At 35.3% G+C, this 22,781-nt stretch overlaps 1 protein-coding gene and 1 long non-coding RNA gene across 13 annotated transcripts; one reads left to right on the forward strand and one right to left on the reverse strand.

Annotated features, from left to right (window-relative positions):
- Window positions 1-1,469: 1,469 nt before the first annotated feature.
- LOC108343199 (ubiquitin domain-containing protein DSK2a) lies at window positions 1,470-13,217 on the forward strand. Of its 12 annotated transcripts, none has more exons than XM_017581325.2 (8): window positions 1,470-1,905; window positions 4,717-5,463; window positions 6,081-6,301; window positions 6,380-6,490; window positions 6,847-6,905; window positions 11,622-11,650; window positions 12,219-12,308; window positions 12,809-13,217. In XM_017581325.2, exons 1-8 carry the CDS (start codon window positions 1,683-1,685, stop codon window positions 12,955-12,957), a joined length of 1,629 nt encoding a protein of 542 aa, XP_017436814.1. In that variant the 5' UTR covers window positions 1,470-1,682; the 3' UTR covers window positions 12,958-13,217. The 12 variants fall into 12 exon arrangements, 10 of the variants coding, with proteins under 10 accessions (XP_017436814.1, XP_017436805.1, XP_017436821.1 ...); XM_017581316.2 differs by having other exon boundaries at window positions 1,471-1,905; window positions 11,619-11,650; XM_017581332.2 differs by having other exon boundaries at window positions 1,471-1,905; window positions 4,717-5,460; window positions 11,619-11,650.
- A 3,572-nt stretch (window positions 13,218-16,789) lies between these two features.
- On the reverse strand, window positions 16,790-22,108 carry LOC108342035 (uncharacterized). The gene is made up of 3 exons (XR_008245193.1): window positions 21,930-22,108; window positions 21,713-21,785; window positions 16,790-16,993 (listed from the first exon to the last, which is right to left on the reverse strand). It is a non-coding gene; the product is annotated as an uncharacterized LOC108342035 (long non-coding RNA).
- Between the last annotated feature and the right edge of the window lie 673 nt (window positions 22,109-22,781).

Here is a 22,781-nt window from a genome sequence, read left to right on the forward strand (position 1 = left end):
ATAAAAGAATGGAGTTTATCAAAGGATACCCAGATACGAATGTGCTTGGTCGAACGCTCAAGCATGGTATTTTAACAAGAGGACGCTCGTCCTCAACTAGGTTTCTATCCAGATGAAAGAAGCCCATTTCAGCTATGTTCAATAGGAAAACCGAACGGTCAAAGACCGTTCAGCAACGAACGTACATTCTCACGGGAAAATTCTTATTCAATCAGTTTACATTTCAGTTCATTTCTCATCATGCAAATCTCATAGTTTCATGCGTTCATATCAACATCAACTTCCGCATTTCATACAATCCATATCATGTAGTTTCATGTATTTCATTCCCACTCATAAATCAACGAACGTTCATGCCATTCAATCTCATCAAACATCATGCATTATACTCATGCAGTCAAATAACAAACGTTCATACCAAAATACAACATACGAATTAAATCAAATAAGCTTCCCTTACCTGGATATGTGATGGAAATGGTCTAAGAGTGGGTTTTTGGTTCGTCCAATTCTACAACTTCTACCCTTAACGATCAACACTTCTCCAAACTAAACCGAACAATCACAAAGAACCAAAAATAACTTAAACTATACCCCTGCATGCAACCAGAACTTGGTTTGCATGTAATAAAAGAAAGAACGACTAAGGGGAGAAAACTTACCGGCTTACACTTGAAACTTGTTCGGTTCAAGATGAAGCTTGAGTTGCCGGGAGCACTTCTACGGTTTCTGAATGATGATCGGAGAAGAGGAAATGTTAGTTTTCTTAGAGAGAAGGTGCAGAGAATGCAGAGAGAAGGAGGAGAGAAAGGGTTTCTCAGAAACGTCAAAGGGAGTGTGCATGCAGAGAGAGAGAAGTGTTTTTCTGAGAATGCCTGTTTTGCATTCAGCGCCAAACGAACGTCCTCTCTCTGGCAGACACGTGCTTTCCACTACCGGTTCCCGACTCCTCTCGGCATGACACCTGGCGTCCGTTAATGAAGTGTCACGCTTCGCGATTGACACGTGGACTCCATTGCGCTCGTCATTCCCGACTCCATGCAGTGTGACACCTGGCGTCTGCTGTTGAGGTGTCTCGTCCTGCGGTCGCCACGTGCGTTGACGAGGTATCTCGCTCTTCGTCTGCCACGCGGACTCCAGCGAACGTACGTTATTTTCCAGGGCTGACACGAGGTAACAAACATTGATCTATTTAACATTTGTGATGCGAATTTAATTAAGTGACATTATTTTTTGAAAGTTTTGTAAAAACGAGATATATTTAGTCCTCAAAATTGTATACAGTGCTTCTTTTGATCCTCCAATTTTAAATTTTTATTTTTACATTGATGTTTATTAACATTATAGTTCTCGGAGTTAGACGACGTTAATCATGTTAACATTATATATGACATGATTTTTTTGGAGGTTTATTAAACTTTTTAAATCATACCTTATTTAGAAGGAAAATGTTTCGAACATCTTTGATAGTATATTCTATTGGTTATTCTATTTTTCTTCATTAATTATTATTTCATCCCTTTCGCTGAATTTTGTCTCTTGTTGGTAGCGGGCGGAGTTTCTTCTCTGTTCTGGTTTACGCACCAGTTTTCCATGTTCTAGGGTTAGGGCTCGTTTTTTCCTTCGCTTTCAATTCAATTACTGCGAGATTGTCCGAGTGACGGGCCTCCCCGAAGGACGTCATGGGAGGTGACAGTGCCGTTGACGAGGAATCCGAAGGAGTCAGCGTCAACATCAATGTTCGCTGCTCTAACGGCTCTAAGTTTTCCGTTCAGACTTCCGTTGATTCCATCGTTAGTTCTTTCAAGGATCTCGTTGCTCGCAATTGCGACGTACCCGTCGAACAACAACGCCTCATTTACAAGGGTCGCATTTTGAAGGACGATCAAACCCTCCGAAGCTACGGTATTTCCATAACCCATACGCCGGTGTTTTCTTTTATGCATATGATTTTTTTATGAATTGATGGTGTTTGAGTCGGTTTTATAGATTCTGTTTGGTTTACGAAGGTGTTTATGCGATTCTGATCGTATTTACGTGGCTGATTAGTCAAATATAGTGGCCAAAGTCGAAGTGGCTATGTGTTACGTTATGATGGATAGGATTTCAAAGGGAATATGACATCAAGATTAAGGGTGGAGGGGGTGTTGGAGATGGAAGTGAAGGGTCGGCCTGAGAGAGATTGAGGGTCTATTTTTTATCCCTTTTTACTCAAGAGAATGAAGGTTCGATGGAAAGGATAAAAGGAAACCGGGTTCAGTTAGTCGCAGGTTTCAATTGTCGTGGTGTTTTCTCCTGCTCTTTTTGAATTTGCTTTTTCCTTGAGAAGGTTGTCGTGAGTGATCCATGTTCGGCGTGAGGGACCTAATACAACTCTCTATTTTTTCCTGGGCTTGAGATTAGCTTTGAAAATGAAAGCATATGCAGTTGTGATAAGAGCTCAAATCAAATTCCTTTAAGTGCTCACTAGAATTCCATTACTAACGATGTGGACTCAGGTCAAATTCCTTGGAATTGGATCCTAACAAGCTATGGGTGTGGCAGTGATAAGATAAGGGAATAGTTTAAGGTGGTTTGGATATTTATTAGAGGTACCAATGAGGAGAGTTGGTGTCATGATTTTCGGTCTCATGAGAAAGGGGAGAGATAAACCAGGGGGGAGATGGAGACCATGAAAGAGACTGGAGGAAGTTGATAGGAAGGACTCATAGTACTAACATATCCTGAAGATTTGGTCTTTAACTAAGCTAAATAATGTCATGTGATCTGTGTGGTGAGTCACGTATTGGGACAAAGCTTTGTTGATGGTGTTGTTCTTTTTGTTCCTTAAAATAGTTTAGTCAAAGACATTGTTTGAGACACATATGCAACTTAATTTTCTTTTTTAAAATAAAAGAGAAATAACAAACATTTTTAAAAAAAGCCGGCTCTATGTCTCTGTTCTCTCATTCTCTCCTTTCTCTCTTCCTGCTCTCTTTCTGTCTTCTTGCTGCTCGCCCTCAAGTCCTATCTTCTAAATTAAAAGAAATGAAAATTGTCAAACAACCTTGCTTTACTTTTAAAGATCTCATTTAAATTATAAAGTAGATATGAAGCCAAAATATTCTTGGACCAATAATTGCCTATGTTGGGATTACACATTTGAATAAATGAAATAATCTTATGTATTTTATTCCTTACCACAATATAGGAGATTGATTTATTTTTTGACAATTATAAAGTAATAGGTTAAAGCTATATCAGGTGATACGTTTGGATAAATCACCTAGCCTTTGATTTCTTTTATTCTTCTTCCAGTCTGTGCTGAGTTGTTTTGTTCTGCATCTCAGTATTATGTTACTTTGCTCACATTGTGCATTTCTCATGATCTCATTGTTAATGAAGAATGCAGGGGATTGATTTTGTAATTTAGTTAGGTCTGTTTAAGGCTTAAACAAAACAATTGTGTAAGAAAATCACTTGGCCAGTGAAGTATCCTTAATTGTTTAGTGAAATTGACATACCCAATGTTTGGTAATTTATCTAGGTAAGCTAATTGTTACCATTCAGCAGGAGTTTGCTTCCTGTCATATGATAATACACTAATACTTCAATTTGTGTCACGTATCTGGCCCATATCCATCTCTGTATCTGTTCCGTATCCATCTCTGTATCTGATCAATATCCATATCCATATCCGGTACTCAAGGATACTTTACCGATACTTATTGATTAAGTATCCAATTTATGAAGCGCTAATACTTTTACATTGGCAGTAATTTATAATTTTTTATTTTGATAATGTCTAAGAAATGTGATTTTTTAATTTGGATTTGCACAATTGCAAGTATATATTTATTATGTTTTTAGAATTTGTATACATTTTTAGATACATATTTGTCTTGTACCATATCATGTTATTTTCAAAGAAACATAATTCTGTATCGGATACACATCATATGTGATACGCATTGTATCTGCACATCATAATACATTGTTATCACTTATAAATTATAATTATGCTTGTTATCCAATGTTGTTCAGTGGTGGTGCCATGGCCGCTATTGTGTGATGGACGTTTGCAAACTACCTTAGGCATTTGTGGGCAGGTGTTTATATGTTGGAATTTTGGCCTTCCTGCATATTCCACTATCCACCATTGATAACACTGGTGTTATTTATTTAAATGTTTTTTCTTTGAAGGCTTGAGATTTGAATGTTTGAATTTGTGTTTGATGGATTATTTTAATGTTTATTTATAAGGGAGATATAGGTAAAATGGAATTAGGATAATGATGTTACATGCATATCATCAAGGACAATGCTAATGAGGTCCCTTAGGACATTGGGTATGGAATCAAAGTGGGATGCCTTTATGAAAAGTGTTACTCTGAATTTTGATAAAGACATTTAATTTTTTGTTAATTATTTAACCAGTGCTCTTATGTTACACATGGAAGGATCCTTAAATAATACTATCATACTCAATTCTGTTGAAAACTGCTAATATTTTTTAATCATATCTCTTCTTTGCATATGTGTGGTGTAGAGTAATGTAGGATTAATTTGTTGACAGTTCTCAGAATGTTTGGCTGGCATGGCTTGTATTAGGCAGAAAGATAGTTTTATGTAGTGCTCTTAAAAAACAGCCCACATCTGTTCATACTGAACTAAGGTTCTTAAGAATGCATTTCTCAAATGAATGAACATAACTCTGATTTCTATTTGACCTTATAGGATTGGAGGCAGATCACACTGTCCATTTGGTTCGTGGTTTTGTACATACTAATTCAACTGGTGGAACCACTACTAGCAGCACTGATACCAATACCGCCACTAATAATGCCAGAGATGCTGTTGCGAATGAAGGTGGGAGTTTAGGAGGGCCTGGCTTTGGAGCTTCACTGTTCCCTGGACTAGGTATCAATGGGACTGGGGGAAATGCTTTATTTGGTGACGGATTTCCTGATCTAGAGCAGATGCAGCAACCATTTCTTTCAAATCCCAATTTAGTGAGAGAAATAATGAATTCGCCTGCCATGCAGAATCTAATGAATAATCCTGAGATAGTGCGGAATCTTATCATGAATAATCCACAGATGCAAGAGCTCATGGATCGAAACCCTGAGTTAGCACACATACTTAATGATCCTAGTACTCTTCGTCAGACCCTTGAAGCTACAAGGAACCCTGAGATCATGCGTGAAATGATGAGAAACACAGATAGAGCAATGAGCAATATTGAATCTTCTCCTGAGGGATTCAACATGCTGAGGCGCATGTATGAAAATATTCAAGAACCATTTTTGAATGCCACTACAATGGCTGGTAATACAGGAAATAATAATGCAGCAATTTCAGGGACTCATGGTGGCCATGCCAGGGACCAATCAACTAATCCCTCAACTACTAGTTCTGAAGCAACTGCTGGTTCTCCCTTACCTAATACTAACCCACTTCCAAATCCTTGGTCCTCTACTGGTAGTATGTTTGGATACTAAATTATTCCTTTTGCTGATATGTTTTGTCTGTGTTAAGGATACTGACTACAATGTTGTGTTGCTTGTGACTTATCAAAAACCTTGTACTTTCATATATCTATAATGAATACTGGTTCTCTTAGTCCCTTCATCAATACATATTGAAGCATAGAAACCTTCAAAATCTTTTTACCAAAATCCAATACAAGTGCATGAGACATACAATCATGAATATGTAGGAATATATAATTGTTTGCTCGTGTACCAAAGAGGAAAATTATCTTTTTTATGGATGGTTTCAAAGAGAGGTATAAGGTTGATATAAGTACTGCCCTTATTTATAAAAAGGTAGTAAGTAGTTTTATGTTTTCTGGTCTAGTAATGTCTAAGAAGTATGTTCTTAATTTGGATTTACAGAATTGCAATTATATATTTATTATGCTTACTATTTTTGTTACATATATAAATATGTTAAACGTATCATATCCTATATAAATTTGAAAAAATTGTATTACCATATATGATATGTATTGTATATGATAGATACATGCATCATATGTGCCTCAGCTTGTGACTAATATGACTCATTGTCATTATTGATGGCAACCATTGTATTTGTAGCTGGAGGTGCTCAAAATAACACCAGAAGGTCGTCGACTACTGGTGTGGATGCCAGGCAGCAAGGACCTACTGGCTTAGGCGGCCTTAATCTGCCAGACCTTGAAAACATGCTGGGTGGCAATGCCATGCCAGATGCTTCTTTATTGACCCAGTTAATGCAAAATCCAGCTATTTCACAAATGATGCAAAGTATGCTTTCCAACCCACAAACTTTGAATCAGGTATTTACAAACCATACCTAGTACAAATGCTATGTACATATGTTGAATTTATCCTTCTGATATTTAATTACATTTTAGATTCTGGGTGCTAATACCGAGCAGCGTGGCATGCCTGATTTAAATTCTCTTAGAGACGTAATGCAAAATCCAGAATTCCTTCGAATGTTTTCATCACCTGAGACATTGCAGGTACACATATTTAAAGTTCTATGTCTGTTAGTGGGTTTCAAGAATATCTTTTGCCACATATGTTTGGTTGCAGTCCCTCTTTGATGAATTATAGTGAATCTTAGTATGAAAGAAATAATCAGCATCAAGGCATAATTGTTCCAAGGGCAGCATAGGTCAAAATGGTTGTTAATGAAAACCCTAATACCTAAGCATCTGGAAATTGTTTTTTTTTTAATTATTTATTTGCAGGCTTGCAGTAGAATAATTTATTCTATAAATTGTGATCTAATATATAGCGGTTATATTGCCCACTATTTTCTATAATTCCTAGCTTCAAATGATATTCTAATAGATTCCTTATTGCACAATGGTAGCAACTCTTGTCATTCCAGCAAGCTCTTATGTCTCAGCTTGGTCAGCAGCAGTCAACACGGTAAGTACTGTTGCTATACCGACCTTTCCATGTTTCTTTTCATTTTAATGAAATGAAAAGAAATAAACTCTGAATGTATTGAAGTCTATCCTTTCGCTTACCAATTTAGTTGTTTGCTAAGCCCGAGTGATAAAATTTCAAGTAACTAGCACAACCATTGCTGTTGATCCTTTTGGCCAAGATATGTCATTTAACATCCCATAAACAAGTGTTGTATGGGCATTTTGGGATTGTCTTTTTTATGACTACTCTCTAAAAACTATTCATTTATGACTTCTTTTTTCTGGTCATACTTATGTAATACTATGCTTGAAAACCAAGATTTCGTAACATAATATAAAAATAATTGAAGGAGAAATATGAATATCTAACATTGTACACAACTTCACCATTGCATAAGCAGAGAGGTTGTTTCCATATCTCACTGTCAAGATGGTTCGCTATACCCAAAACATTCTCCTCCTCCCCCCCTCTCTCTAAGCATCCTATATAACAAAATTCCTCTTTCTCTCACCATAACAACCCCTAACCGCCTTATGGGATTGATTGTACTGTCCCTGCCAACTTAGCATTCTTGCATCATGCATTTCTTCCTTCTTCTCATGTACACTTTCCACTTGCTAGGATCAACATTCTCCCAATAAGAATGGGCCGATGGTTTTTTGGGCTTCATCTCCATAAGGCCTCATTACTGCCTCCACCTACAACAACAGTCTTTTCCTGAAGACTAAGAATGGGAAATTGGCTCCTTAACACGATCTCATCTTCCCAAGTGGCCTCATCAATTGCCCTTCCACTCCACTACACGAGTCATTGATTGACTCTATCTCCAGCTTTCCAAATGCTACGAGTAGCCAATACCGCTATGGGTTCCCACTGAATTTCATTGTCTCCCTCCAATCTAGTTGGTAATTCAAGTTGCACAAAATAATTACCCACTACCTTCTTTACTGAAGAAATGTGGAAAACAGGATGGATCCTTGAAGTTTGTGGAAGCTGTAGTCTATAAGCCACAACCCCAACACTCTCCAAGATTTCAAAAGGTCCCTAATATCTTGCAGATAGTTTAGGACAAATTCTCGCCATTACTGAATGTTGATAGTGAGGTTTTAGCTTAAAAAATACCCATTCCCCCACTTTGAAACTTCTTTCCTGCCTATGTTCATCCGCTTGAGCTTTCATCCTTACCTAAGTACGTTGTAGATGAATTTTTAATTGTTTCAGCCTTATCACGGTTCAACAATTCCCTCTAGACTGATTATACTCGAACTTCACCTTGGACACAACCAAAATGGGTGTTTTACGACCATATACAACTTTAAAAGGCAATGTTGTTGTGGAAACATGGTATGTAGTATTGTACCAATACCTTGCCCATGGAATCTAGTGCACCCAATCTTTTGGTTGATAAAAAATAAAGTAATTTATGTAACAATTTACAACCTTTGTTTGTCCATCCGTTTGCAGATGGTAAACAATACTCATTTTTAGAGTAGTCTCCTGTACTCTAAAGAATTCCTTCTAGAATTGGCTCATAAACAAAGAATCATGGTCTCTTACCACTGAGTTTGGAACACTGTGCAAACAAACTACCTCCTTCACAAACCCCAAGGACAGTAGCTAAGTATTTCTGCCTTTGACATGTATCACAAGTCCTCACAAATATTTGAACTTTTGCTTTCACCCCTTTCCAGTACATATTTTCAGCAAGTCTCCTATAGGTTCTAAAAAAACCTGAGTGACCACCTTGTGGTGTGGAATGATACTCTTGTAACAAAACTGGAATCCAAGTTGATTTTTCAGAAAGCACCAATCTACCATTATAAAACAAAACTCCATGTTGATAACTATATTCAGGATGAACTTGAGGATCCACTTTCACTTCCTCAATTTTTTTCAATTTCTCATTTGAATGAATCTCAACAATTAGTGATCGAGAGTCCACTCATTATAGAAAATAGACCATTGAACGCATTCACCTTCTTCCATGCTACTTGACAGAGCATTTGCATTCCGATACACATGGCCCGGTTTGTAAATTATGTCAAAGCTATATCCCAATAGCTTTGCCAACCAATTTTGTTGGCTTCTAGTCGTCACATGCTGCTGCAAGAGTTGCTTCAAACTCTTCTAATCAGTGTACACCCCAAATATGGACACCAATGCTGTATGGACAGAGCAAGGGCCTTAGGAAGTGCCAACACTGGGGCTGTTGTAATCCTTCTTTTCAGTTCCTCAAAGGCTTGTTCAACACTTGCATTCCAACAAAATGCATCTTTCTTTGTCAAATTCGTGAGCTGTGTGTGTGGCCACTTTCTCATACTTCTTGATGAACTTTCAATAATAACCTCTTAACCCCAAGAAGCCATGCACACCTTTTCCATTTTGGAATAGGCCACTCTTGTACACTTTGAACCTTTGCTGGGTTCATTCCTACACCTTCTGTGGAAATAATATGGCCTAAGTATTCCGCACTTTTCTGACCAAATAAGCACTTCTTTTTATTAGCATAGAGTTGGTAGGATCTTAAGATGCCCATAATTTCCTCCAAGTGACTCAAATGAGTCTTGCAATCCACACTATATATCAAAATGTCATCGAAGAAGACTAGAAAATACTTTTGCATCTACTACCTAAAACTTCATTCATGAGGGCCTAAAAGGTTGAAAGGACGTTCATCAAATTGAAAGGCATTACCAACCTGAAAGGCGTTCATCAATTTGAAATTTGTTTTGTGAATGTCCTCCTCTTTCATCCTCACCAGATGGTATCCAAATTTAAGGTCCAATTTCAAAAAGAAACGAGACCGATGTAACTTATCCAATAGTTATACAATCATTGAAATTGGGAACTTTTCTGGTAAGATGACCTTATTCAATGCTTTGAAATTAACACATACTCCAAGAAACATCTTTTTCTTTACCAATAGTACTGAGCTAGAGTAGTCACTCTGACTAGGCCTAATATGGCCATCCTCCAACAATACTTGAACTTGTCTTTCTATCTCAATTTTTTGGTGATAATGATAACGATAAGGGGTTATGTTGATAGGCCCTTCCCTAGGGAACAACGTGATTGCATGTTCCTTTGGTCACACTGGACATAATCCCTTGGCGTCGTGGAAGACAGTGTCAAATTGGCCCAACAACCTTTGTAATTCTTCACATTGCTTTGAAGAGAGTTCTGACAAGTCCTTCCCTTGCACCTTAGATTTGTCCTCAATCATCACCTTTAACATTGTAGGGACGTTTTTAGAATACATCACTCTTTTCAGAATTTGAATGCCTTCTGGAGTCTTGATCTTCATGACTTGATCTCCCTAATTGATTAGTAGCTCCACCAATGATGCCAGCTATGATACTCCCAATATCATATCAATGTCCTGCAACTCAAACAAATAGGCATCCACTTTGAAATTTCCTCCATCGAGCTCCACCACCAAGCGGCAACACAACCCTTGTGTTTTCACGTTCCCAATCCAGAGATTCCACTAGTTTCTGGGAAATAAAATTGTGGGTTGCCCCACCATCAACCAAAATCAAATTAGGAACCTCTTTAATTTTACCTCAATTTTAGAGTGTGGGAATGGGTGGACTTATCCTTCACTAAACTTTGGAGGCTTAAAATGCTGCAATTTCCTTTGGTTACGTCATCATCAGTCTCGTCACCCTCAAGTGATGAGCTATCAACCTCTTCTTCATCTTGCATATTGCCCTCCTCCAATATTATCTTTATATGCTTATCTGGACATGTGTGAGAAGGGTGGTAGGTCCCACCACACTTAAAACATAATCCTTTTTGCCTTCTATCACTTAGCTCCTGATAGGATAAATGTCTTATGCCCTTATCTCGTGGCCCATGTCTCCCTTTGTCTACCATCTCATTCTTTAGGCCTGGCCCATTACATGTACCCCCTCTAAGGTTGCTCTTAACATCCCTTTTGAAATTTCAGTCCACACCTAAATTACTTTTCCCACCATACAAATGAGCCTTTCCTTGGGCATGGCTACAAGACCCAAAATGCGAGTCTTGACGGCCCAACCCACCATAGCTCCTGCTTCACGAAGAGATAGGTAATACAAAAGGAGTGAGGCTCCAATTGCCCAGAAGAGATAGGTAATACAAAAGGAGTGAGGCTCCAATTGCCCAGAGCCGAGCTCCTATACAGAGAAATCAAGATGATTCTCTATACCCAAAACATTCTCCTCCTCCCCCCTCTCTCTCTCTAAACATCCTATATAACAGAATTTCTCTTTCTCTCACCATAACAACCCCTAACAGCCTTGTGGGATTTGATCCTACTACCCCTGCCAGCTCAACATCCTTGCATCATGCCTTTGATCCTTCTTCTCATGTACACTTTTCACTTGCTAGGATCAGTATTCTCCCAATAAGAATGGGCCAATGGTTCTTTGGGCTTCATCTCCATACGGGCCTCATCACTTAACCATATGGTTGTTGCACTTCTAACAAAATATGCATTCAACACTGCCTCTTGAAGGTGATTTTTCCCTTTGACTTAATAATAACCTGATTTGGTGTGGAGGATGACATAGTTAATGTTTCGGTGTCATCAATTGGACTGGTTTGGTGATCAGTTGTGCTTGGTCTGGCATAATTTGTTAAAATACAACATCCATGCATGTCCTTGTCTAATTTATTTTCCCATAATTTTTTTCTTGTTTGATTTTCTATTAACCTGCTAAGCTTCAGCAGGGAATCTGGTCAAACCGGCGGAGGCACGGGTATGCAAGTCCTCCCTCTATTCTATTGGTTTTTGTTGATATAAACTATTTACAGCTATGGTATTGCATTGTCTATTAAAATTGCTGAATCATCTCTGAAGATGATCCTTCGTGCTTTAGTTATGAATTATAATGTAATGAAGTGGTTAAACAATCCAACAAGGTAATTGAGGTGGTAAATAGGTTAGCAGGGTCTTTTTTTTTTTCTGTTCTTAAAATAATAATGTGAATTTGGTCTTCGGTTGTAGTTTAATAATGACCACCTTTGCTCAGATTTTTAGGTGGTTCATAAATCACAAAATTTAGGTTTGGGTGGCCGAGGTTACTGCTTAAAATCCTTTGATAACAAGATTTACCTTTCTGTAAAGTCCTATGACCCTTTGGTTCATGAGCTACCATTAGACTGACCAGATGCATTAACCTCTTTTGGCGTGATTGTATCCCTAGTAAGAAAAAGGGGGGGAGTCAAATTAGGTGGTGGCTGTTTTGGATTATGCAACTGCCATTTGATTACAAATATACAATCTACTATTTAATTGAAATTTCTATGGAATGATTTTATTGGTAGGACCAATGAACAACTTGGGATTGGAGATGTTATCGAGTATGTTTGGTGGACTTGGAGCAGGTAGCCTAGCTGTTCCAAATAGATCAACTGGTAAGCATTGTTGTCTTATATTTTCTCTAAATAACTGTGTTTGGTTAACATATTTTGGAGAATTTCTCTCTTTTTTTTCTGTTTTGTTCAGCATCCTGAGAGCTTCTGAAAAAAAAAATTCCAGAGAAAACTAGTCCCAAACTTGGGCTAGATTATATTGATTTGTAGCTCCCTATACTATTTGAGGATTTTTAGTTAGGCCCCTGAGTTCATAACTGGGTCCCTTATTTTAATGAAGTTCCGATTTCCAATTAAGTTCCTGCCACTGGAGGAGCAATTTGAAGTTCTACAGTAAGCTGAACAGAAGGATTCTATTAGATATTTATGATATGGAGTCTCAAATATTGTTATTTAGTCCAATTTAACATTAAGGATCCAATTTGAAATTTTTTAAACAGTACTGCTTTATAAACATTCAAAATATAAGGTTTACTAAAAATGCCCCAAAATTATTACCTATATTTTATACTACTCAGCCTTTAACTTTGTTGTCTTGTCAGAGCCACCAGAGCAATTGTATGCCTCCCAACTTTCACAGCTTCAAGAGATGGGATTCTTTGACACACAAGAGAACATAAGAGCTCTTGTTGCTACTTCGGGTAATGTTCATGCAGCAGTTGAACGACTATTGGGGAACAATGGTCAGTAACAATAATGTTTGCAAGTTTTCTTCTGTCTTTTCCGAGATAAATTTTCAAGCGCCTTGTTGGGTATTCAAATAAAATCAGAAGTCTGTCCAAATTATAGTGGTCAGAGCTGAAACGGTGTAGGTTTATACATTGGACTGCCATTGTTCCTTCCAATGGTCCAATTCCCTTCTTGTACATACTTATATATTGAAACTAGTTTTAGACGCAGCTGGAGATCTTAAATATTTCAAATTAATTGATATTTATACTTGGTTGTTAATGCTTAATAACTCCATAACTACTGATTTGACAAGTGAGGAAAGGGATACACGAGGCTATCCGTTAAAACTACCAAATGATAAAATCTGATGGGAACTCCGATTGATTTGTTTCTACTTTGGCCATGTTAGTTTGAACCAAGCAGTTGAAAATCTCTCATAAATTTGTCTAGGTTAGCGTAATGTTATAATATTTCTAACTTTATTCTCCATTCACTCAACAAAAAGGCTACATCTACCTTTATCACTGTGAGTGCAAATGTTTCATGATCTTTCGAGGCAAGTTTCGACCTAAATATTCTGAGAATGAGGGAACAATGCTGATGGGACCTTTTTCTTTCAAAGAAAGTTGCTTATTCGTATTAATTATACATGACTGTTACTTCCGGCACCCTGTCACTTCCGGCAATTATTTTCCGGAACACAATAAACAATTTTGGATTTTTTTCTGAAAAGCAATTTTCCCCTTCTATTATGGAAAACATTTTGACGGGGTATAGGAAGCAATAACCTAATTACATTGTGCAGAGATAGATAGAGATTGGGCTTCTGAGACGGTGAAGTTTTGTAAATTTTCTGTTAATGCGTATATACTATCTTTCAGGGTAAGTCTAAACTTGACCAGTAACAAATCAAAGAAAACGAGAGATACTGGTACTGAGAGCTCTAATTCACTGTACTCGAGTTTCACTGATAAGTTGATAACATACGGAATTACGGATATGCTCGGTCGTAAGACAGGAAAATAAAAAAGAAAGAAAATGTTAGAAAGAAAATGATAAAAGGAGAGATGAAATAAAGGGGAAAATGTATTTACTGGTTTAATAATAAAGTACTCTGATAATAAATGAAAATTGACATTTCTTAGAATAATAAATAAATAAATTGTAAACTTAGAAAGTTATATACAATGTTTTCTGAAGGAAATAATTTTTCAAGTTAGGATATTCTGTCCCATATTTGATATAATAATTTACATAATATCTTTTATTATGAAATTATTTTTTTAAATTATTGGAATTATTAAGATAATATCATTTTGAAACTCTATCTTAGTGACATATGAGGGAGGGTTAACTTTAGTAAATTTTGGTTTTCGTTATATTTGTTATTCTTAATTAGAAATGAGATAAGAATAATTCTAGAAAATATTAATTTCTTTATATTTTTCATTTTATTTCGTTTCGTATTTGCGTTTTGAAAACAAAATATGTAAGAGCCAGTTAAAAAATGATATGTTTCCGAAAATGTTTTGTTTTTCAACTTTTGTTCTATTAGTCATTTTTTCTTCAAATAAATAGATTTTGAATATTTATTTTTATTATTGTTTCAAAAATAAATTATCTGGACCTACTTGGATAAATACAATTATATATAATTAATAATTTATTAAATTTTAGTATTGGAAGTTGGCTTTAGGATAGGTGTGTAAAATGTGGAGTACTTACTACATGAGTTACATATATTTAGGAGGTATGGGCTCTTTTTTTGGTTTTATACTTTTTTTAAGCGTTTTTACTAATGTATCCTACTTGAACGAGTCTAGATTGTTAAAACTGTCATATTATTGATGTTTGAATCGGTGATTGGTATATATAAGTTAAGTGACTGTTTTAAATATGTTTATAACTTCTGAACTTTATGAAATTTTAATATATTTTAGTATCAAATTTTAAAAATAAATTAATATAATTTTGTAATTTAATTATATTAATTCTTTTGACATATTAAATGTTTCTTAGTTGGTATTAAGGTGGAAAAATGTTAAACAGTGTAAATAATTTAGTTATTAACATTAACATATAAAAGAAATTTAAGTTTGAAAATCAGAATACATAAAAAATTTTGTAGGCACGAATTTTAATCTTATATTTAAAGCTAAAAACATATTTAACTTTTATTAAAATAAGGTTATCTGACATTATTTTGGGAATAGAATAAATTATCTCTTAGAATCAGTTTTAGTAAAGTTTAGAGTATAAAGGAATTTTTATTTGTTTGGTATAAATCACCTCAAAATTGCCTTACATTTGCTTAAGGAATTTCTAATAATAAGGAGTCCAAGAAGAATGAAAAGATTATTAAATGCAATTTTTGGATATATGTATACTAATGAACATGAAGAATTAGGAATGTCTGACAATTGTGCTGATTAGATTATCAAGATCTAACAAATGATAATGGCTCGTGGTTGGGTTGTTCATGCTTTCTTTTCTTTATTGGAATTACTTCTCTCTAAGATTTGGGAAGGTGACATGAAACAGAGTTCTTAGTATCATGGTAGTGATGTTTTCAACTTCTAGTTGAGTGTCTTTTGGTGGGTGATTGACCAAGAAATAAAGTTGGTTTAAAGAGTGATTTCACAAAAAAGACATAGTCATGGTGATGATAGTGTTGTTGATTGGATTTGAACATAAAAATGTTAATGAACATAAAATGTTAATGAAAAAGTTAAAAAAAATATTAAGTAAAGATAGATAATTGAAGAAATATATTCTAAGGTAAGTTATTTTATTAATCATTATTATGTAGGGGAATTTTATATAGAAAAAGTGATCCAGTTGACAACGTGGAGTGATTTGTGCAACGTGACTGTTTACCTTCATAACGTGGCAGTTGACGTGACAGTGGCAGTGATTAAAAAATTCTGAGTTAGGGTTTGGGTATTGGAAATCGTGATTTGGGGTGGGAGGACGAACTTGAGCAGCGCCGTTTTTGCGAGTTGTTCTTGGTTTTCCTGTAGGTGATTCGAACTCGCGGTGTAGATTGGAGAAGCTTAATGAACGAATTGGGGTTTTGCAGGTATTGCGATTTTGATTTGTGGCTTTCAAATGGAGAACCGAATTGGGTTCTGAACTCGCGTCTGGGTGGTTTCAATTTGCATTTCGCGTGGTTCTTGCGGTTTGGGATTGACACTGTGCGATTTTAGGGTTCGTGTGCTGGATTGGACGAAAGTAATGAGGTGGATGATGGTGGTTCTGAGGAGAAGCAGTGGTGGCTGGGTCGCGTTGGATCTGTGCATAGAGGGTTTCTACGATTAGGTATTCGCGACCCTGGGTTCTTTCGCGTGGTGCGATTTGCTGTGTTTGGTGGTTCTTCCATGACACGAAGGAGCTCGCAAAAACGACGCTGCTCAAGGGGTTGATGGTGGTGGCACGATTTCAAATACCCAAACCCTAACTCAGAATTTTTTAATCACTGCCACTGCCACGTCAACTGCCACGTTATGAAGGTAAACAACCATGTTGCACAGATCACTCCACGCTGTCAGCTGGATCGTTAAATATTTAACGCCGTGACCAAAAAGGATTTAATTGGACACTTTTTTCACAACTTGGGACCACATTGAACTTTTTAAAAAAGGTAGGACGAACTTGAACATTTCCCTTATAAAGAGGGACAAAAAGAGGTATTAAGCCTAAAATCTTTTGTAGTTTTCACTAGATGTTAATATAATCTATCTTATAAGTGTAACATCACAAAAATATAACAATAAACTATATATAAAGGAGTTATCATATAATAATACAATAGGATAGTTATTAGAAATAAAGTTTGTAACCCTACAGTTATCACAAAATAACCCATAAAATTTAAAACTTTACAAAGTTCTTATACTACTACAAAACTATGTACATAACCGAACGATTATTACAAAGCTAGAGTTATAACCGAACGGTTAATACAAAACTACCATTAGATGTATAATGAATGGTCCTAATCTAAGCAGCAGGGTCCTCGACATCCAATGCCTGCTCCAGCGAACACTCTTCCCACTCTGCTCACACCCACACGGTGATCATTGCAAAATAAAGAATACCGAACGGAAGACATAACAAAATAGACAACAAATCATGCAAACAGAACAAATACATAAACATATATCAACTAAACACTTAAACTCATGCAAATGACTGAACACATTATTTCAGACAAAGACCGACCACTTGACTTAACTATCCGGATCGTATGAATATGTAGCTTGAGGCTGTTCATGCACTCGGGTGGTGTAGTAACTGGAAACCCATCAGTTGCCACCCGATGTTAGTCCGTTATAACTAACCCAAGAACCTATGGGCTAGGACCTCCTGCCATTCTCACACAATGCATTACCCATCTCTACTTGAGAATTGGTAACCATTCGAATTTCAGGATGAACTTCGTGGATTTCGCTGTCCATACTCATACTTTACCACTTTGATAACCAACACCGAGACATCCCTCCTTGGAATTCTCTTTCATACCAATAGAAACATCATACCTTATTTGAACATCAATATAATTTCTAATACATAGTAGATCAATGCAGCTATAACAAGCAATCAGAACCAAACAGTGAAATCAACATTTAAAGACTAAATAACTTTTCGTAGAAGAAGATCGAATGACAACAACACAACCCCAGAGTACAACCGAACGAAAACTCACTAATTATGACAAAACCGAACATCATTAAAAGACTGTGTACCAGTACAAGGCCGAGCGCTATGACATAAGACGAACATCTACAACTTAGTTCGAACACTTAAGATTGATACTGAATACCATTGATAAAACCTAGCACTACTGAGAGACCGAGTGTTACAACAATATGACCAAACTATATACAAGAACTACTATCCAATCATAACCGAATATTCATGAACATGTAAAGCCCATGAGAAGCCGAACACCTATAACTTAGACCGAACCCAATTAAGCCGAATATAAGTACAAGGTCGAGCACTAGTATAAGAACGAGTGCTAACAAGAGACCAAACACTAGTGTGAGCACGAACGCGATAGATAAACCGTATACTAGTACGAAAACGAACGTTATGACAAGATCAAATACTGTTAAAATCGAGCGTCAATACTAAATCGAGCAACACTAAGACAGAACACTACTACGAAACTGAATACCACTAAGACCGATTACCTTACCTGACCGAGCGTTCAACAACGAGCGCTCGACTTTCTGCATAATTCTGCAGAACTTCTGCAGAATGAAATACACACTAGAATTTCCCAAAACTGAATATTTTTCCCAACTCAGAATTCACCCCAAGATCGGTATAGTCTACAACTTAACAATCATAACATTTAACATGTCAAACAACAATGTCGATCACCCAAACATTCAATTTCACTCACATACAAAACCATCAAATAACGTTTTCATACATCACCAACCAAACAATTAAATTAATTAGCTTTCCTTACTTCTTAACCAAACCGAAAGGCTTCTATCCTTCCAGAAATTTGATCACTTCTAGAAAATCCTAAGGACACCTATAACTCACTGATTGGTGAGAAGAGACCCACCAAAGTACCAAAAAAGAAGTTAGAAAGAGAAAGAAAAGGCTGATAAACACATGCAAACAACAAAGTTTACTTGCATGTGTCAGAAATTCCAGAAATTCACAAGAATTAAAGGAATGAAACTTACAAGCTCTAAACAAGAGTCTGATCGGTAGAAATGGAAGCTCTTGACACCACAATTCCAGAGGCATAGTGTGATTGTAGAATAGATGAAATGAGATGAAAGAAATCTAGAGAGAAGGAGGAGAAAAGATGGATTCAGAAAGTTAGAGTGAGATGGTGCATGCAGAAAGTGAAACGTGAAATTTGAAAATTTCATATATATATCACTGCCAAAACCAATCGGTCCAATCAACTGCATACACTTGTCCTTCTCCACTTTCTCTGAATTTCTCAGTCCTTACAATAAGACTTGATATGAGTTCATATGAGTTTGGGCAAAAAAATGTCTACATGATAAAAAACATTTTATTAAAAGAACTCATAAAGTTAAATGTTTATAAAACTCAATTGGTTAGAACCAGTTTATGGATTTTTTTCTAATTTATTAACTATTTTATTTTTATTAAAATATTCTAAATAATTTTAAAAAAATTTCTAATTAAGTTAGCATATTGGTTTAAGTAATGCTGTAATTTAATCATGTGCACTAGTTATGCCTAAATAAAATTATGCAATTGCATTAATATCTAATTTTTTTATTTTTTTTATTTTATAAAATTGTATGTATTTTTATTCAATTTTGATATACAAAAATATTTGTTATATTAACAATGTTTTATAAAAGTAATAACTTATTTTATTTTTTATAAAGGATTCTTTTGAGAATTTTTTTAAAACTGAAACACACTTATAATATTTTAGATGTCAAAAGAAAAAAGTTAAAAATTTATTTATATATAATATTTTTTAAATAATTTATCAAAATAATTTCATAAAAACTTTCAAAAACATAAAAAAATTATTTTTACAATTGTATTCAAATATAAATAATTTCTGAAGTTATAAAAAATGACTTACTTTGAATTTTCTTTTCTTTCAAAATTACCTTTTTTTTAAGCTTAAACAAACTTAACTTATATTATATTTTTACTTTTTCAAAATAATGAAATTATATATCTATGATATGATTATAATTAAAAAAATATTTTGGTTAACTATGACATCCCAAAATATCATATACACATATAATATAATAAGATTCAGCTATTATAATATGTAAAAGTAGTTGAAAGATAGAGATAATAGTATTTAAATATGTATACAGTCATTCAAAAGATGGAGGGAATTAAAACGAAAATCAAACTTGAGTACAAGTTTCCAAAGTTCTCCAAAATACAAGGCTATTGAAATTTTAAAGAGACCTAAAAAGTTTCCAAAAGTGTCGAACTATATAAAATAAAAGCTAGGAGTTTTTCAAAATAACACGCTAATCAACTAAGAGCTAGTAGAGGGACTTAGTACTAGGGGCTAGGTCTTCTTCAACCTCCAAAGCTTGCTCCAATGGTACATCATCATCTACTGCTCACATCCAAAGGATTGGATGATCATCGCAAGGGAGAAGGCAAACACATACAATGCAAGGGTGAGCTAGGTCTCAACCAAACATACATATAATTTCAATTCAATCTAGCATTTCCAAGAACGACCATACACACATAAACATGTAAGTCATCATAAACATAAATATTTATTTCACAAAACTCATTAAAGCAAGCATCCCATCATGTTAAGACTCCTAGACACGTCCGAACATAGAATGTATGTAGAGCTGGGGCGGGTTGTGCACTTGTGATGGCCCCTACTGCTTTGCAAAGCCATTGCTGAGGGGTTCCACCCGACCATACACAAGGCTAGTCTGTTACCGCGGAATAGACTTTCAGTGATAGCGCCTACCCTAGGACCTCCCACTACTCCCACCACACGCGTCAATCCTCTCTAAGTAAGAATGAAAGACCGTTGGAGTGTTAGGGATAACCCCCCATATGGAAGCCTCTCACATTCATTCAATACACTAACTGATCCCACCGAGAGATGTTAATTTCATATTCAATCCGACCACTTTAAAACACATGATATTCCTCTTGGATCAATAATGTACCTCATAAACCACTTTGATTCATCAAACATAAACTTTCATAGTCATTCAAGTGCATTCTTACTATATTGTCTCATACCAAACCCATACACCATCATACAACATCAACCATTTCATAAAAACAACTCATACATTACATACTTTCACAAAACCATCACTTATTAACACAAATTTCTTTAGGACTTTTAATTTTCAATACTTAAGTAATTCAAACAGCTTGGAGACCCTCACCAATGGCTCCGGAAGGGTCAAAACCCCCCAGAACGACCTAAAGAACGTCAAAAACGGACATCCGGAACCCCAAAAACCACCCAAAACTGTCCTGAATGATTTTTCGACGACAATAATCGATTATCATATGTGATAATCGATTATTTGCGAGAGCTTTGAAGAGGATACAACTCTCTGACTAAAATAATCGATTATCAAGGGAGATAATCGATTATTCTTATCAGTTTTTTACAGCAACATGGTTTTTCTGGTTTTGGTGCATCTTAGACACTTTAACGAGTTTCTAACACTCCAAACTTGATCTATATGACGAAATAAACTTGTATAACTGATTCTAATACTTCCTAATCTTATTATCTAGTGATTTAATGTTGATTTAAACTATAAACCCTCAATTTCATCAACCTAGGTACTCAATTATGAATCTACCACTTATAAATTGTTTTTAACACTTTTAACACTCCTAATGAGTCACAATTAACTTACCCAAGTTATCTAAACTGATCCTAACAGCCTGGAATACAAAATTCAGATTTTGACTACCTTAGTTCTCTTCATAGGTTATAAACTTCAATGATTCACATGGTTATTTCCTAATAAATTATTTAACAGAATTCATTTCTTCTAAGCATTCAAAATTATTATAGCATTGTATCAATACCAGTTCCTAATCATCCAATTCACAGTTCATATCAACATCAACCAACATTATACGATCAAATAGGCAAAATCACAAGTTTTCAAATTATCCTTAATTAAAATCCAACCCATAACCTTTACATGCACTCTATCACTATATCTACTAAATCTAACTCATGCAAATTCAAGAATTTTACAGAACAGCACAAAAACCCCAGCTTCCCTTACCTCTAGTGTAGACAACCAAGCTCAAGTAGGAACCCTAGACCACTTGCTTGCACTCCCAAAATGTTAGAATCACCTATAAATCATCAATTGATGATGGAAAATGAATCTTAGAACCAAATAGAAGCTAGATTATGGAAGAAAACGAAATGGGTTGCATGCAACAAGTTCAATCGCATGCTTACAACCCTAGGGCACACGAGAAAGGGGGTTTTCTTACCGGTTAGAGAAAACGGAAAATCAATCGGTAGAAACATAGCTCTTGGAGTCCTGAAGGTCTAGGTAGCTTCAATTCAGGAAACAAATGGTTAGATTTTGGAGTTGGAATAGAGAGTGGCAAGACAAAGAAGAAAAAAGAGAGTGCTTAAAAGAAAAGGGGGAACGTTCTTCTGAAGCACAATTTAGATGTGGTTTCTTTTTTTTTTTTAGGAGATTAAGTCTTTTTACTTTACTAATTTTGCCCAACCTATCCTATGCTGCAACGGGTACACACTTTTTGGTTATATTTTATAAGGCCTTACATTAACTTTTTATAAAATATTTATATATTATTTAGGGATGGTAGATTAAAATCAAATATAAATTAACTTAATTTATTTTTTAAATATGTACAAAATAATTATTATACTAATTTTTATCAAAACTACATCTTTTTTTATTAAATAATAAAAAACTATCCTTGTGAATTAAAATTTTTAAAAAATCCTGAACATAACAATAAAACTTGATTTTAAAAGGAATTAAGATCAATCCTATGCTTAAAATCTCAAATAATAATTCTACTTAATAATGAACATCAAGAATACCTCTTAAAAAAATCATTTTTTTATTTACTTCATTTAATAACCACTTCATCATTCTCTTATTTGAATTTCTCTCAAATCAAAATCTTTTGAAAAGATCAATTATCTTTTGATCTGATGTTGACCTTTTGAATTCTCCTTCTCCAAAATTTATCCTTTTTTGAAATATTCATAATATCACATATCTTATAACATATACTTAGTTAATGGTCTGAACTTCTATTAACAAACTCAACAATACAAAGACTAACATACTAAACCATTTTTTT

The sequence above is a fragment of the Vigna angularis genome, chromosome 1 (genome assembly GCF_016808095.1).
Source record: "Vigna angularis cultivar LongXiaoDou No.4 chromosome 1, ASM1680809v1, whole genome shotgun sequence".
Taxonomy (NCBI): Eukaryota; Viridiplantae; Streptophyta; class Magnoliopsida; order Fabales; family Fabaceae; genus Vigna; species Vigna angularis.

Bases quoted from the DNA above. Each gene is read 5' to 3' on its own strand.
- LOC108343199 (XM_017581316.2), top strand. From the start codon at position 1,683: ATGGGAGGTGACAGTGCCGTTGACGAGGAATCCGAAGGAGTCAGCGTC. The intron at 1,906-4,716 runs GTATTTCCATAA...TTGACCTTATAG, and splicing joins TCAAACCCTCCGAAGCTACG to GATTGGAGGCAGATCACACT. The intron at 5,464-6,080 runs GTATGTTTGGAT...TTGTATTTGTAG, and splicing joins TCCTTGGTCCTCTACTGGTA to CTGGAGGTGCTCAAAATAAC.